At 39.4% G+C, this 18,900-nt stretch overlaps 1 protein-coding gene across 1 annotated transcript in view; it reads left to right on the forward strand.

Moving 5' to 3' along the window:
* Positions 1-9,301, forward strand: part of LOC128698117 (monocarboxylate transporter 12) — an 84,878-nt gene extending 75,577 nt beyond the window's left edge. Inside the window, exons 7-8 of the mRNA XM_070097656.1 lie at positions 8,213-8,404; positions 8,595-9,301. Coding sequence (XP_069953757.1) covers positions 8,213-8,404; positions 8,595-8,740 — 338 coding nt within the window. The 3' untranslated portion in view covers positions 8,741-9,301. The remainder of the gene's footprint in view (positions 1-8,212; positions 8,405-8,594) is intronic.
* The last annotated feature ends 9,599 nt before the right edge of the window (positions 9,302-18,900 follow it).

Consider the following 18,900-nt stretch of genomic DNA (forward strand, 5'->3'; position numbering starts at 1 on the left):
AGCGAAACACCAACGTCAAAGACCTGGGAGTGATCATGTCGGAGGATCTCACCTTCAAGGACCATAACATTGTATCAATCACATCTGCTAGAAAAATGACAGGATGGATAATGAGAACCTTCAAAACTAGGGAGGCCAAGCCCATGATGACACTCTTCAGGTCACTTGTTCTATCTAGGCTGGAATATTGCTGCACACTAACAGCACCTTTCAAGGCAGGTGAAATTGCTGACCTAGAAAATGTACAGAGAACCTTCACGGCATGCATAACGGAGATAAAACACCTCAATTACTGGGAGCACTTGAGGTTCCTAAACCTGTATTCCCTGGAATGCAGGCGGGAGAGATACATGATTATATACACCTGGAAAATCCTAGAGGGACTAGTACCTAGACTCCTAGAGGAACTAGTACTACGAAAGCAAAAGACTTGGCAGACGATGCACCATCCCCCCAATGAAAAGCAGGGGTGTCACTAGCACGTTAAGAGACCATACAATAAGTGTCAGGGGCCCGAGACTGTTCAACTGCCTCCCAGCATACATAAGGGGGATTACCAACAGACCCCTGGCAGTCTTCAAGCTGGCACTGGACAAGCACCTAAAGTCGGTTCCTGACCAGCCGGGCTGTGGCTCGTACGTTGGTTTGCGTGCAGCCAGCAGCAACAGCCTGGTTGATCAGGCTCTGATCCACCAGGAGGCCTGGTCACAGACCGGGCCGCGGGGGCGTTGACCCCCAGAACTCTCTCCAGGTAAACTCCAGGTAAACCATTGGCGTTATTTCTCTTGTTTTGAAAGTTCTCAATACGTTCCCAGTAGACAACCCACATTCGTCGGCTAGCATAGAAAATGGATTCAAAGTTTCCGAAGTAGTCGTCTTGTTCTTCATTGTTTCTGCTACTTCCGTCTTCTTGATCCTCAACTTCATCCTGTGTTGCCCTGCCACTATCCAGTTTTCCTTCTTGGCCTGAAGACTCATAATTGGAGGATTACTCTGAATCCTCTTGCTTTCCTCCATCAATCACCGCATTTCAAGCTTAGCCACCCTAAGCTCCTCCTTAAGCTGTTGGTAAACTTGTTCAATAGGAGACATCTTGGTTCAGAGTCACACACAGAGATTCAGATTCATAGACAATTTGACTGTAATAAACTTTATCAAATATTTTACATGGAATCTTGTAGACACAACCATCAGTATTTCTGGGGGAATTTTTTTATCAAAAGTTATTTTAACTGTATCAAGATTTTTAAAATCAACTTTGATATTAAAATTCTTAAGTAGAGAAGGCATATCAACCAAGTTTTCCAGGTAAAGGAGGACCAACATATTTTTAGTTGAATAAGATTGGTTGCTCCTTTTCATATAGTAGAAGGTATTTCTAGCAAATTTAAAAGATTTATCAGTTAAGTTTCTTGGGTATTTTGGAACATTAGCTATTTCATAAATATTTGAGATTTCTTTATCTATGAATTCGGGGCTGCAAATACGTATAGCTCTCAAAAACATTGATGAGAATACAGACAGTATAGCTTTAAATAACAAAAAAAAAAGGCACAATACCGTGACTGGAACGATACACAAATAACCCGCACATAAAAGAGAGAAGCTTACGACGACGTTTCGGTCCGACTTGGACCATTTATCTTGATGTAAAGAACAATAGTGTACATAGGAACAGTTATTTGCTGGTTTTCTGTAAATTCTAAGTTTAAAATCATGATTCCCCTTAATAATTAAAACATCTAGAAAAGGCAATAAGTTATTATATTCAAATTCAACAGTAAATTTTATGAACTGAACTAGACTCTTTATTATGAGATAGATTATTGCTTCATGTATCACTGATTACCTATCTAAATCATCATAAAAAGTCAGGTGTTGTGAGGTGGTTACGAGATGTGGTTTCGTCCTTTTATGCTGTCCTGTTAACTTTATAGTTCCTTTATAATGTGAAAAATCACGATACCACTTGGTATTCAACTATTTTTTTCACATTTGTTATCCTGTGATCTTTTTTGCATATATATATATATATATATATATATATATATATATATATATATATATATATATATATATATATATATATATATATATATATATATACAGACAATAAAATCACAGTAAAGAGATGATATCACAATATGCAGAACAACCACTGTGAAAAAATAGTGAAATTCCAAGTGCTTTCGTGAATACTCACATTATCAAGGAAATTTAAAAAAACAAAACATCAACAGGGCAAGACTACACCTCACAGTCACGTCACAACAACAAGACTACACCTCACAGTCACGTCACAACAACAAGACTACACCTCAGAGTCACGTCACAACAACAAGACTACACCTAACAGTCATGTCACAACAAGACTACACCTCACAGTCACGTCACAACAACAAGACTACACCTAACAGTCATGTCACAACAAGACCACACCTCACAGTCACGTCACAACAACAAGACTACACCTCACAGTCGGATGACGACACCCAACTCTGTGAAACATAACTGATACTCTACCCAACGGGAAGCCCTCTGCAACCGATTAATGCCATTGGTTGAAGGTCCACTGTAATCTTCTTGACTTGGTTCTGGCAAACAATGAAACCCTTGTTAATAATTTAAAAATTACAGAGGAACTCGGCACAAGTGACCACAAATCAATTACCTTTAGCATAGAATGGAATTATGACAGTAGGGATAATTCAATAATGGTCCCAGATTTTCGCTTAGCAGATTACAATGGGCTTAGAGAACACTTATCATCGGTGGACTGGGGTAACGAAGAGAGCTATCAGTATGACAGCTTTCTGAACACTATACATGCTGTCCAAATATAAAGAAATTAGATCGAATTAAAATGACCCAAAATTGATGAATAAAAGGCGCGAATATCTTTTAGGGCAGAAGAAAAGTATTTAAAGGCGTATCAAAAGAGATGAGGGTCATCTTATGAATCAGTATATTGACATTAAGAGGGACGTTAAAAAGGGGATAAGAAAAGCTATACGGGAGTATGAAATTAAAGTTGCTAGGGATTTAAAAACTATCCAAAAAAGTTTTTTTTTTTCCTGGTGCATAGAACAAAAGCTAGAGATAAGATAGGTCTCCTTAAAAATAATTATGGGCATCTTACTGACAAAGAGAATGAAATGTACACAATTTTAAATAATTATTTTCTCTCGGGTTTCACACAAGAAGAAACTAACAATATCCCAATAATTAATTTTTATAGTGTGCTTCAAGAAGATAAATTATGAAACATCACAGTCACTAGTGAAATGGTTATGAAACAAATAGATCCACTGAAACAAAATAAATCGCCGGATCCTGATGAGCTTTATTTAAAGGGTTCTTAAGGAATGCAAAATGGAACTCTGTGAACCATTAACTAATATTTTTAATCTCTTCAAACAGGTGTAGTGTCTGATATGTGGAAGATGGCTAATGTAATTCGTATTTTTAAAGCAGGGGACAAGTCGTTACTGTCAAATTACCGCCCAATAAGCCTGACCTCAATTGTAGGCAAATTACTAGAGTCAGTTATAGCTGAGATTAAAATAAGACATCTGGATAAGCATAATCTGATTAATGATACTCACCATGGATTCACGAGAGGCCGTTCTCGTCTAACTAATTTATAAACTTTCTTCATTAAAGATTTTGAGGCTGTTGATAGCGATAAAGAATTTGATATTGTTTATTTAGATTTTAATAAGGCTTTTAATAGAGTACAGCACCAAAGACTGTTAAAGAAAGTGGTAGTTCATGGCAGCTCAAGTGCTCTCATGGATCGAATCATGGCTCACAGACAGGAACATAAGAACATAAGAAAGGAGGAACACTGCAGCAGGCCTGTTGGCCCATACATCTGCCGCTTTTCTGACCAGGAACTGAGTTTGTCTAAATCCTCCTGAAGTTCTGTGACATCTTCATTTGAATCAATTATCCTACCTATCTTTGTGTCATCGACGAATTTGCTCATATCACTAGTAATTCCCTCATCAAGGTCATTGATATATATTATAAACAACAACGGGCCCAAGACTGTTCCCTGTAGAACGCCACTTGTTTCAGATCCCCACTCGGATTTAACCCCATTTAAGCATACTCTCTGTTTGCTATTGGCAAACTATGACTCAATCCATGACAGCACTTTTCCCCCAATTCCATGAGCTGCCACTTTCTTTAACAGTCTCTGGTGCGGTACTCTATCAAAAGCCTTACTAAAATCTTCATAAACAATATCGAATTCTTTATCATGATCAACGGCCTCAAAAGCTTTACTGAAGAAGGTTAATAAATTTGTTAGGCAGGAATGGCCCCTCGTGAATCCATGCTGAGTATCATTAAACATATTATGTTTATCCGGATAGCTTCATATAATATCTGCTATAAATGACTAGTAATTTGCCTACAATTTAGGACAGGCTTACTGGGCGGTAATTTGACGGTAGCGACTTGTCCCCCTGCTTTAAAAATAGGAATTACATTAGCCATCTTCCACATATCAGGAGGCCTGGTCACAGACCGGGCCGCGGGGGCGTTGACCCCCGGAACTCTCTCCAGGTAAACTCCAGGTATCAGACACTACCCTGTTTCAAGAGAAAATTAAAAATATTAGTCAATGGTTCACAAAGTTCCATTTTGCACTCTTTAAGTACCCTTGAAAAAAGTTCATCAGGGCCCGGGGATTTATTTTGCTTCGATCAGTCTGTCTGATAACTATTTTGCTAGCGACTGTGATATTACAAGTGACTGTGATATTTATCGTCTTCGGGCCCACTATAAAAATTATTTACTGGGATATTATTAGTGTCTTCCTGTGTAAAAACCGAGAGAAAATAATTATTAAAAATAGAGCACATTTCATTCTCCTTGTCAGTAAGGTCCCCAGAGTTATTTTCTAGGGGACCTATCTAATCTCTAATTTTTGTTCTATAAACCTGGAAAAAACTTTTTGGGTTAGTTTTCGAATCCCTAGCAACTTTAATTTCGTTGTCCCGTTTAGCTTTTCTTATCCCCTTGTTAGCGTCCCTAATGCCAATATACTGATTAATAAGATGACCCTCACTTCTTTTGATGCGCCTATAAATTCCTTTTTTCTGTCCAAAAAGATATTTGAGCCTATTATTCATCAATTTTGGGTCATTTCTATTAGATCTAATTTCTTATATGGGATAAATGTTCTTTGGGCAGCATGTATAGTGTTCAGTAACCTGTCATATTGATAGCTTTCTTCGTTACCCAAGTCAACAGATGATAAATGTTCTCTAAGCCCATTGTAATCTGCTAAGCGAAAATCTGGGACCATTACTGAATTATCCCTACTATCGTACTTCCATTCAGTGCTAAAGGTAATTGATTTGTGGTCGGTTGTGCCGAGTTTCTCTGTAATTTCTAAATTATTAACAAGAGTTTCCTTGTTTGCCAGAACCAAGTCAAGCAGGTTATTACGCTTGCAGGTTCTGCCACATACTGTTTCCAGAAACATTCCTGAACTACTTCTAAGAAGTCGTTAGATTCTAAATTCCCTGTCAAGAAATTCCTATCAATCTGATTAAAGTTAAAGTCCCCTAGAATTATTACGCTATCGTGTATAGTGGCCTTAACAGTTTCCTCCCATAGTAGACTCCCATTGTCCCTATGGAAAATTTTCTAGGGTGCTTACCTGTATGTACCTCAACATTATATACATACCAGTAATCTCATTGGGAGACAATCATATTGTTTACCGTAGTCACCCCGTGTAGACATGTGAGAAAACTTAACCACCCCTGGTCGAACCAAGTGGTCCCCTCGACCTCACAATCTTATCCATATCTATCCGAGACCAGTATGGATTGGGTAGCACCCACAAGTACGGTGCTACTAATTAATTGTGGACTGTATAGATTATATTAGTTTAGCTGAATGAAGGGGAGGGGGGTAGGATACACCTGGATACATCCATCAAGGAAAACATTTATACATAATCCCACCACTTACCAGATGTTCTCTGGTGGTCACTTGATGTAGTTGGATCACTCATAACCTATCTAATTAAAACATAACACCACTGGCCAGCATAGGTTTGTTATAACTAGAAGGGTTACTTAACTGTGGGTGATTGATACTCCTTATTTCTTCCATTCACCATCTCAGTTTCGATGTCCTGCTACACCGACACGGTTCTCATTCCGGCAGGACGAGGTATCCGTCGGTTTGTCCCGGTTAGAAGTCGTGATTCCATAAATCTCCATTATCCCCGGTACGAGAGTCACACGTTCACTCGGAGCAAGGCGCTCTATTTCACATCCCGCATTCTCTTAACTCAATGTTATTATCACTGATTACATTACCATTCACAAGACGATTTAACGTCTCATAACTATTATACAAATTAGAGGTCACTCCATTAAGATCTGAGGCCGATGAGCAAGGATTAACACACGGGTATGTCCCCTGGACACACCCTGGCCGTGCACCTGCCACCCCGTCCTACTCTTATCACACTTTTTACCACTCTATTACCATGGTCCCGTAAATCACGTTCCCTCACTCTCCACCAGGGACAGTTACGACACTTCTTATTATGAAATGAGGCCTATATTAATCCTTAGGCCGCCGTGAATGTCAATTTCGTGGTTCCATGCTTTCTCAGCTTCTTCACCACATTCAAAACAATCCGCGCCTCTCCCCCCCGCACATCCGCGCATGCGCAAAGGGAACTCTTGGTTCTACTCTTATTTTCAAATACATTTTTGACCCATATAAACACATTAAACACCTATTAGGCACTATAGTTTCGGAAAATTAAAAAATTTTCCACAGTCCCTATCTAAGTTTGGGGGACGGCATATCACTCCTAGAATAAATTTTTTCATTCCCTTCTGAAAATTCTATCTAGACAGACTCTCCATGTGTTACTTCAGACTTAATACCCGTTTTTGTGCAATAGTTCAAGCGATCTCGGATATACAGTACCACCCCACCCCCCTTCCCGATACTTCTATCTACTTGGAACAATTTAAAACCCTGAATGTGACATTCTGCAGGCATGTCTCGTCTTTTTGAATTAAACCACGTCTCAGTTATGGCAAACACATCAATGTTGCCTGCCATATCTTGGCAATATCTTACGTGGATGGTTAATTCTAATTTCAAATTCAGTTTCAGCATGCTAATAATAACCTAAAAGGCTTTCAGTTATGAAAGTAGCAATTTTATTCTACGCTTGTGTTAAGCTTTTTTTTTTTTTTTTTTTTGACTGCGTAACGTAAATAAAAAGTCCTGGCTCCTAAACGGTAAAGGAACTGCCGTATCTAGGGGCATTTACATTATTTAAAATAGAAAAAGAAACCACTCCAGGGCAGCAAGTACCTTCATACAAATTATTTAAATGGTCAGTGTATTATAAGGAAGGACACAAATTCTCACCTATATAAAAATGTAATATATTAATATTAGTGTAACATATACAACCTACAATCTACTCTACTACAACCAACATCACCACACTCCAGTTCAACTTTACCCAGTACTTACATTAACTCAGTAGCACACTGCTACTAGTAAGCAAAACAAAATTTATAAACCGGGAGGCTCCATGATATACCCTTCCTTCCTGCCGGCCTGTCTACCAGTAGACAAAATCACCATAGGAGTTCTCTCCCCCTTGCATGGAAGTGAGTTAAGTTAGCAACAAATTTCGTCTGGAGTGGTGCACATCGTAATGTTAAGTCACATTTCCATAGTCGGGGCAGGCTGAGTGCAAATTCCTGTAGAAATAACTGTAAAAATCCGTCTATATATGACGAAGTTAATAAACCGAGTTGATGTTATAATAAAATAATGTTTTATAATTGTACTCCCCGGCCCTAGAATTAAATGTGGGATATTTTGGTTTTGAGCTGAGGCCTTTATACACCAGCTTACCTTTGTGCAACTCCCATTGTTAGGTTATTATTTTATGCAAAACAAAATATTTAATTTAATCAATTGCTGTTGAAACTTTTAAGAAAAAATCATTTCCTAGGGTGTATCGATGCCGGTGAGTAAGGGGAGGGGTTACCTATGTATCAGAATTGATTACTTCCCGTTTTATGAGTCCTGCATGGCCCGTACGGTTCTGGTGCTTCTTCAGTATATAATTTAAGCATATGGTTTGAAAAAACTACATGCCAGTGTCATACTAGTAATCATTTCATATATTCACTTATTCTCTTAGCCTTCGTTTTTGCTCGGAACATTGTGTGGGTGATGGTGGTGATGGGCATGTGGGGCTGCGGTGTGGGCGCCTTCATGAGTATTTTCAACTTAGTTAGTGTTCACTACATGGGCCTTGAAAACTTAATGCCAATGTACGGGGTCATTATGTTTTGTACTGCTGTAGGATACATCACATTTGGCCCTTTCGCAGGTAAGTCAATATTTTTTTTTTTCACTTTTTCTGATACAGAACTGAAAGCTATTATCCCATCTTAATTCCTTTCTGAATACTATTGTATTATTTTGAATTATGAAGTACAGAGCATTTTCTCAACATTTTGGTTATTCCTGTTCTATAGTCAACCACTTATTCAAATAACTCGTTTTGGTCTTTCACACAGGATATGTCGGCGACGTCACCGAGAGCTACGAAATTTCTATATTTGTGTTAGCCTCCTTGATCTTCTGCAGCTTCCTCCTCTGGTTATTCATGCCTGCCGCTGCCAATTTTGATACCAGGAGGAGTATTGTGAATAACATGGCCTAGTCCCCATGAAAACTAAGTTATAGCAGACTTCGTTGATAAGTAGCTAATGTACGTGAAATATAGATTTGAGATAATAAGAGATACTGGTTTCCATATAATATTAATAAGTAACATCCCTCGTAGCCATATCTACTAATTTCTTCTAATATGAGGGATTCACCATAATAGCAAGAAGGCGAAGTAAACAAATTTATGGGAACAACATCAAGGAAACTGGAAGCCATATCAAGAGCACTGGAAGTCACATAAAGAAAACTGAAAGTCACCGAAAGGGTTCCTGAAGCCACATCAAGCACACTGAAAGCCACATAAAGGGGACGGGAAGCCACATCAAAAGCACTGGAAGCCACGTAAAGGGGACGGGAAGACTATCAAGTTCACTGGAAGCCTCATAGAGAACAATGGAAATTACTTTCACAGTTGCTTCTCACGTCTCTTATCTGCTTCTCACGTCCCCACGTTGCTTCTCAAGTCTCTTTGTTGCTTCTCACGTCTCGTTGCTTCTAACATCTCCTCGTTGCTTCTCACGTCTCCTCATTGCTTCTCATGGCTCCTCGTTGCTTCCCACATTTCCTCGTTGCTTTTCATGACCCTTATTTACTTGTAACGTCTCCTCATTGCTTCTCACGTATCCTCGTTGCTTCTCACGTCCCCTCGTTACTTTTCAAGTAAAAAATAACATTTTTAATCTTACAAAGGATGATGAAGACCACAGAGAGCACTGGAAGTCAGAGAGCACTGTAAATCAGAGGGCACCAGAAGTTAGAAAGTATTGGAAGTCAGAGGTCATTGAAAACCACACAAAGAACACTGAAATCCTTATACAGGGCGCTGGAAGATATGTCAGGAACTTTAGAATTCACATTAACAAAATTAGAAGCCACATTTTGAAAATTGGAGGCGAAACTACAAAACTGGAAGCCAAGTTACAAAAAGGGAACTGACAGACACGTAAAATGCAATGGAGAACTAAAAAGTTATTCTTGAAGCAATATAGGGCACCATAAATTACAAAAAGTATGGAAGCAACAACAAAGGATGCTGGCGGCCACAGAGAGCACTAGAACCCACAAAAGACATTAGGTACCACAAAGGGCAGTGGATGTAACGATGGGCATTGAAAGTTACACAGGTTAATGAGAGTCAGAGAGGTCATACGGCTTCTGGGAAATAGGAGGCAATGGTAGAAGCTACACTAAAGGCAACTGGAAGAATCAAGTACGCTACAAGCTACAGCATGGGCACTGGAAGCCATATCAGTATTAGTGAAAACTCCATAAAGTGACTTAGCATTCAGTGTCACGAACAGGGAACGGTTGATTCATTATGAAGATTAGGGACATCATATTGTATGGGTAAACCCTTTGCTAATTCCTTATTAAATCTGAGATGCTTCGTTATGCTTCTGATAGTATAAAGACAATTCAATGATGCTTTATTGGTAAAACGTTTCACTCAAGGGGGATGCCTTCATAAGTATTATATGTCTTCTATATGTATTCATATTAAAAATGTGCCTTTAGGACACAACATTATCTATTGTACTTAAATCTACTGTACAGAACACCATCGAGCTCATTTACAAGCCGTTGAAGTGGAAAATTAGTTATTATATATTTTTGTGCCCACGAACGAGTGGTATTGATCAATAACAACACTGTGACTAGCCAAGGACTCGAACCCATGCTGCTTTGGCCTACCTCTTGGTGGGCGAAAACTCATGACGCCTTAATCCACTGGACCATCGCTCGTTGTACTAGTACACCAAACAGGGACTAGAATGACAATAGCCTAGAGTCCACACCATCGTATGTCCTTGGGTAGCGAGTACAACATCCAGTTCCGCTGGATGCGCTACTCTTAAAACCTCTCAAATAGGAGCCGAAATTGTTGGATTTACCATCCTGCATAACATGAGCATTAAGCAGATGGACAGGACAGCTTCGGAACCCCAGCTTAGCCATGTTTATTTTGTGTTCAAATTCTGGCCAGTATTTTCTCATAATTTTGGCAAGGAGGTTTGTATGACACACCATAATCTCCAGACTAATTGGCGAGTCTTATTATAAATTCTCCTTCAATGTATACGTATTCACATTTTAAATTTAATATACAGTCCACATATTTATATTCATGCTTTACTAGAATTCCTGGTGATGTATATTTCATTTGAAATTAATATAGGTCCAGAGTGACTTGTGGAGAGATAGATTATCGTAGGTATTGAAGGAGACATTTTTTGTCTCTGTAACCTTGATAAAGAATAATTATCTTTGTTACCATTTACTGGTATGTGTCTTATGAGTTACATCCAGGAAAATTTAATTTTCCAAATTAGTTGCCTGTTGGTCCTTGATCGAACTGGATGTAATTAGAGAAGTCATTAATTAGTGAATTAATAATTATATGTGAAATGACAGGAGGTAGATGTTAGGTCCACAGATTTACTTAATGTGTAGTGGATTATAATTATTACAATACTAAATTTGCTAAGCCAAAGTCTGGCTAGTGTATTTGTATAATATTAATTTTGCTAAGCCAAGTCTGGCAAGGATAGGCCAAGTCTGGCTAATTTTTATATTAATATGTATTTAAAATTTATATTATAATTTCCTTACATGAGTAATTGCTAAGCTCAAGTGTAGCTAAGATTATTAATATATATTTAAAGTTTACATTATAATTTTCTTACATGTAATTGCTAAGCTCAAGTGTAGCTAAGATTATTAATGTATATTTAAAGTTTATATTATAATTTAATTACATGTAATTGCTAAGCTCAAGTAGCTAGGATTTATTCAAGGTAAGTTGTAAAATTTACCTTCATAAAGTGCATAATTAAGTACATAATCAGTGTTATTAATCAAGATGAATTTAATACATTGCATCATGGGTGAAAATGAGGAAATTAATGTAGAGGACAAACACATGGAATTTAGAGCATTATTATTATTATTATAATCAAGGGGGAAGCGCTAAACCCAGAGGATTATACAGTGCCTGGGGGGGATGTGGAAGGCATTCAGGCTTAATTCGGGGAACTGGAGCACAGATCCAATTTCCTAAATCAAGAGCCCCTCACCAGGAAGGTGAGGGGCTCTTGATTTAGGTGAAGGGCTCCCCCTCAAGGAAGGTTCGTTGAGGGGGGAATTTAGAGCAAAAAAATCATCATTGCAGGCTAGAAAGGGTCATGTAACAAAGGCACACAATAAATGTTTGGAATTAATAAATCAAGAAACTGTGAATACTGATGATTTAAAATTGTATTTAGATGCTTTAGAGAATAGATATGATTCATACAAATTATATTATAAAAAATATGAAGGCAATTTGTTAGTAAATTGTGGAGATGAGACAGAAATAAATCTTATGATTATTAACCAGTATTATGAATTAGAAAAGATTCTTTCTTGTAAAAGTCAGGCTTTGAATAAATTAAAAGGTGTAAACCAGGCAGTTAATCAATCTATTCCAACAAAAAAGATGTCTTTGCCAAAACTCCCAGAATTATGTTTACCTGTATTTAATCCTGGGGAAAATTGGGAGAAATTTTGGTCTATTTTTAAAGCAGCTGTGCATGATAGGAGTGACCTAGCATGTGTAACTAAATTATTTTACCTCAAAGGACAGATAAGAGGAGATGCTCACATACTCATACAAGGAAGCAGTTGACTTGTTGAAGGTCACTTATGGTAATATAGAACAAAGTAGGTTGGATCTAGTGAATATCATTGTTATTTTAAAAACTCCAGATCATACTTACAAAGGTTTACAGCAGTTTAGAGTTAAACTGGAGAACACTCCCAAAACTTTAAGTAACAAATATAATCTGAAGGAATCAGACTGGTTATTGAGTGCTATTGTACAGAATAAATTAAGCTGTAAAACACTTGAATGAGTGTCTAACAAGTATCACAAAGGTTATTTTGGTCTGGAGGAAATATGACTTGGTCTATAAGAATTAATTGTTCAGTTGCAGACCAGCCAACCAATTATTTATATTTATTATCACACTGGCCGATTCCCACCGAGGCAGGGTGGCCCGAAAAAGAAAAACTTTCACCATCATTCACTCCATCACTGTCTTGCCAGAAGGGTGCTTTACACTACAGTTTTTAAACTGCAACATTAACACCCCTCCTTCAGAGTGCAGGCACTGTACTTCCCATCTCCAGGACTCAAGTCCAGCCTGCCGGTTTCCCTGAACCCCTTCATAAATGTTACTTTGCTCACACTCCAACAGCACGTCAAGTATTAAAAACCATTTGTCTCCATTCACTCCTATCAAACATGCTCATGCATACCTGCTGGAAGTCCAAGCCCCTCGCACACAAAACCTCCTTTACCCCCTCTCTCCAACCTTTCCTAGGCCGACCCCTACCCCGCCTTCCTTCCACTACAGACTGATACACTCTTGAAGTCATTCTGTTTCGCTCCATTCTCTCTACATGTCCGAACCACCTCAACAACCCTTCCTCAGCCCTCTGGACAACAGTTTTGGTAATCCCGCACCTCCTCCTAACTTCCAAACTACGAATTCTCTGCATTATATTCACACCACACATTGCCCTCAGACATGACATCTCCACTGCCTCCAGCCTTCTCCTCGCTGCAACATTCATTACCCATGCTTCACACCCATATAAGAGCGTTGGTAAAACTATACTCTCATACATTCCCCTCTTTGCCTCCAAGGACAAAGTTCTTTGTCTCCACAGACTCCTAAGTGCACCACTCACTCTTTTCCCCTCATCAATTCTATGATTCACCTCATCTTTCATAGACCCATCCGCTGACACGTCCACTCCCAAATATCTGAATACATTCACCTCCTCCATACTCTCTCCCTCCAATCTGATATTCAATCTTTCATCACCCAATCTTTTTGTTATCCTCATAACCTTACTCTTTCCTGTATTCACCTTTAATTTTCTTCTTTTGCACACCCTACCAAATTCATCCACCAATCTCTGCAACTTCTCTTCAGAATCTCCCAAGAGCACAGTGTCATCAGCAAAGAGCAGCTGTGACAACTCCCACTTTGTGTGTGATTCTTTATCTTTTAACTCCACGCCTCTTGCCAAGACCCTCGCATTTACTTCTCTTACAACCCCATCTATAAATATATTAAACAACCACGGTGACATCACACATCCCTGTCTAAGGCCTACTTTTACTGGGAAATAATTTCCCTCTTTCCTACATACTCTAACTTGAGCCTCACTATCCTCGTAAAAACTCTTCACTGCTTTCAGTAACCTACCTACTACACCATACACTTGCAACATCTGCCACATTGCCCCCCTATCCACCCTGTCATATGCCTTTTCCGAATCCATAAATGCCACAAAGACCTCTTTAGCCTTATCTAAATACTGTTCACTTATATGTTTCACTGTAAACACCTGGTCCACACACCCCCTACCTTTCCTAAAGCCTCCTTGTTCATCTGCTATCCTATTCTCCGTCTTACTCTTAATTCTTTCAATAATAACTCTACCATACACTTTACCAGGTATACTCAGCAGACTTATCCCCCAATAATTTTTGCACTCTCTTTTATCCCCTTTGCCTTTATACAAAGGAACTATGCATGCTCTCTGCCAATCCCTAGGTACCTTACCCTCTTCCATACATTTATTAAATAATTACACCAACCACTCCAAAACTATATCCCCACCTGCTTTTAACATTTCTATCTTTATCCCATCAATCCCGGCTGCCTTACCCCCTTTCATTTTACCTACTGCCTCACGAACTTCCCCCACACTCACAACTGGCTCTTCCTCACTCCTACAAGATGTTATTCCTCCTTGTCCTATACACGAAATCACAGCTTCCCTATCTTCATCAACATTTAACAATTCCTCAAAATATTCCCTCCATCTTCCCAATACCTCTAACTCTCCATTTAATAACTCTCCTCTCCTATTTTTAACTGACAAATCCATTTGTTCTCTAGGCTTTCTTAACTTGTTAATCTCACTCCAAAACTTTTTCTTATTTTCAACAGCCAACCAACTCATTTTAAAAATGAAACACATAATAACTGAGGTATCTGTCAAGTTTCACAAAGGGAAAAATTATCCCAATGTTAATAATCAGAATTCAACTACTAATAAGAGTTGCATAGGTACATATCAAGTAGCAGGAATCAGAAATAATGATTCTCCACAAGGTAAGAATAATAAGTACCCTCCTAAAAGTAGCCCAGTTAATAAGAAACCAGCCAAAGAAAAGAGAGATTGTCTTTTCTGCAAGGGTACTCATTTTTCTAAGAATTGCAATGCATACAATTCATGGAATGATATAGTTGAAAGATTGGAGGAACTTGACAGATGTATCAGATGTCTAGATAATCACAATGTAAAGGATTGTCATGCCAAATTAAACCACTGTTATCAATGTCACAAAGGAAGACACCATATAGTCATGTGTAAGGGTCTATATGATAATGTTGATAATAATGATAATGTTGACAATCCTGACACAACAGTGGCTAATGTAGAAATTGCTGCTAATGTTAATAATGATGGTTTTGCTGAAATAGCCTTACCTGTGTTACAGGTAAAAATTGATGATAAAAGGCATAAATCAAAAAATGTAACTGCATTATTAGACCAGGGATCACAGCGTACTTTCATAAAACGTAAATGTCTTAATGGGACGAAAGTACAGGTGGGAGATCCTACAACTCTAAAATTATCTGGTTTTCTCTCAGATAAAAGGGCTCAATTGTATGACACTGTTTATGTAACTGTCAGTTTGGGCAATGAGAACACTGTTTATGTAACTGTCAGTTTGGACAATGAGAACAAACGTGTTAATGCAGTAATTGTAGATAGACTCCCAGAGAAAATATCAACAGTAGGGCTTAGTAAAGCTACAGAAAGACTTTCACATAATGTAAATTTAGCACCTTCTGGTGTAAATGATGATTCTGTAGGCCCAATAAATATTTTGATAGGAAGTGACTATTATGCCTCCTTTGTAAAGGGTATGGTAAAGAAATGTTGTGTCACCCTTTTAAAGACTGCAGGAGGTCATGTAATGTATGGTAGGATTCCTCGTAATAATAATGCATGATTAGAGGAAACTACAAATACTATAACTATGTGTCTTACTCATGAAATCGTACCCCAATATAATTCGTCCATAGAGGATGGTGTTGAGCCAGTACATAAATTGTGGGAATTAGACAACATTGGAATAAATGTAAATGAAATAAGTCCAGACGATTCTTTTATTCAGGAACAGTACCTGAGAGATGGAAAATTTGAATCTGGACAATACTGGGTACAACTTCCGTGGAGACTGAACCATCCAGAATTGCCCACTAATTAAAAAATGGCATATGGACAATTAAAGGCTCTGCGAACTGAGTAAGACACCAGAATTGTTGACTGTCTATAATGATATAATTACTGAACAATTAATTAATAAATTTATAGAATTATTATTATTATAATCAAAAAGAAGCGCTAAGCCACAAGGGCTATACAGCACTGCAGGGCAGGAAAGAAGCGAGGGTATCAGGTGGCAAAAGGGAGATGGATGAGTAATAGGTTACGGAGAACAGCAGGACAGTGGATGGTGAAAGGGTAGAGGGCAGCAAGAGATTGAGCTAGAAAGGGCCGAGGGGTTTGTGGAGTTTGAGAGTTTGTGGAGTAAATCAGTCGTTGTCAAGAAGTCAATGAGAGAGCCAGGATTAAAGGAGGGTCCATCAGCAAGAAGGGAAGGTAAAGAGAGAGTAGTAGAGCGGAGACGACGTTGGAGGTAAATTCTGCATGCTCGTTGATAGAGAGGGCAGTCTAACAGAATGTGGCTAATCGATACTGGAACTTGATACTGCTCACAGAGAGGAACAGGGTGCCTCTCCATGAAATACCCACGAGTAAGACGAGTGTGGTCAATGCGAAGGCGGGAGAGAGTGGTCTCCCAACCTCGGCACTGATGACAAGACGACGACCAGTAACCTATGCTCAGTTTAATAGAACAAAGTTTGTTACTGAGAAGATTTGACCAACGTTGCTGCCAACGGGTGTGAAGGTCTGTAGCTATTACAGCAAAATAGCCCGGAAATGGAACACCTCTATATGAAATTGGTAGGTCATGTACTGCTAACCGCGCAGCAGTGTCTGCCTGTTCATTGCCCTGTACGTCGACATGACCAGGGACCCAACAAAAAACAATATCTTTATGCATGGTAGAGATACAGCATAGCCAAAGTTGGATACAGAGAACTAGGGGGTGAGGTGTATCAAATTTTCCTATAGCCTGTAGAGCACTAAGGGAGTCTGAGACTACCACAAATGATGACACAGGCATAGATGCGATACGAATAAGTGCTGGAAGAATGGCATACAATTCAGCGGTAAAAATGCTAGCCAAAGATAGTAAATGCCCCCCGCACGACGCTGTCTGGAAACACTGCTGTGAATCCGACGCTGTCTGAAGACTTAGAGCCATCTGTGTACACAGCGATGGCATACGAATGAGAGTGGAAGTGATCAAGAAAAAGAGAGCCAGAAGCCACCGTAGGAAGTTGGGCTTTCGAGCAAGGGAGTGAGAAAGAACAGACTCGAACAGCTGGAACTTCCCAGGGGGGTAGGGAAAAGTGAGATGCTACATGAACATATAAAGGCGGTAACTGAAAGGAAGACAAGAGTGAATGTAGGCTAAGGCAGAAGGGACGGAGCAAACAGGGGCGGCGAACAAATAAAGAATGTCTACTAATATCCGTGACCATTCTATAAATGGAAGGATTGAGGAGATCGTGAGAGCGTACATAGTAGCGAACGCAATGGGCATCACGGCAATCAGACAAGGACGGAACATTCGCTTCTGCATAGAGGCTCTCAACAGGGGAAGAGCGAAAAGCACCAAGGCATAAACGTAATCCTTGGTGATGGATGGGGTTAAGGCTAGAGAGAGTAGCAGGAGAGGCCGCTGAATAAATCTGGTCACCATAATCGAGTTTCGATAAAATGAGGGCTGAATGTAGGCGAAGCAGAGTTTGACGATCAGCTCCCCAGGAAAGATGAGCAAAGGTTTTAAGGTTCAGCTGGCTGTGACAAGTTGCCTTCAGAGAGGTAATGTGAGGTTTCCAGGATAACCTACGGTCAAAGAGAAACCTGAATGTATCACGTTCGGGGATACGGGAGCCATAGAGGCACAAAGGATGATCGGAGATGACAGAGCGTCTAGTGAAAGTAATTTGGTAAGTTTTGGTACTGGAAAATTTAAACCCATGCGTGGTGGCCCAATTGGAAACACTGTCGACCGCATGCTGGAGAAAAACTGTAATGAGATGACAGTCAGTGCCTGCACAAGCAATAGCAAAGTCATCAACATAGAGTGATGACCAAATATTAGGTGGAGAACAGAGGCCAAATCATTTAGAGCAAAGAGAAAAAGTGTTGTGCTCAGAACACATCCCTGAGGGACACCTTCAGCTTGGACGAAGTCTGGGGAAAGCACATTATTGACTCGAACACGGAAATGTCTGTCAGTTAAAAAGTTCTTAAGGAAGGATGGTAGATTGCCTCGGAGGCCTAAGGAGTGGGCTTGGGCCAAAATATTATACCTCCAAGTTGTGTCATATGCCTTCTCAAGGTTAAAAAATATGGAAATAACTGAGTGATTATTCGCAAAGGCATTACGAACATACGTATCCAAGCGTAGTAAGGGGTCTATGGTAGAATGGCCCTTACGAAAGCCATATTGACTAGTGGAGACTGTTGTGTGTCTCTAAATACCACATTAAACGTTGATTTACCAGACGTTCCATCACTAAGTAAGGGGTCTATGGTAGAATGGCCCTTACGAAAGCCATATTGACTAGTGGAGACTGTTGTGTGTCTCTAAATACCACATTAAACGTCGATTTACCAGACGTTCCATCACTTTGTAAACTGCACTAGTAACAGCGATGGGACGATAGTGAGAGGCATCATGTCCCGTAGTACCCGGCTTGCAGAAAGGGAGAACAATGGCAGATTTCCACAGCTGGGGAAGAACTCCTTGTGCACAAATAAGATTGAAGAGGTGTAAGAGGACTACAAGAGCTGACTGATGTAAATGTTGTAACATACAAATATGAATGTCGTCAGGCCCAGCTGCCGATGATCGGCAAGCTGAGAGCATTGCCTCCAGTTCCT

The sequence above is a fragment of the Cherax quadricarinatus genome, chromosome 58 (genome assembly GCF_038502225.1).
Source record: "Cherax quadricarinatus isolate ZL_2023a chromosome 58, ASM3850222v1, whole genome shotgun sequence".
NCBI lineage: Eukaryota > Metazoa > Arthropoda > Malacostraca > Decapoda > Parastacidae > Cherax > Cherax quadricarinatus.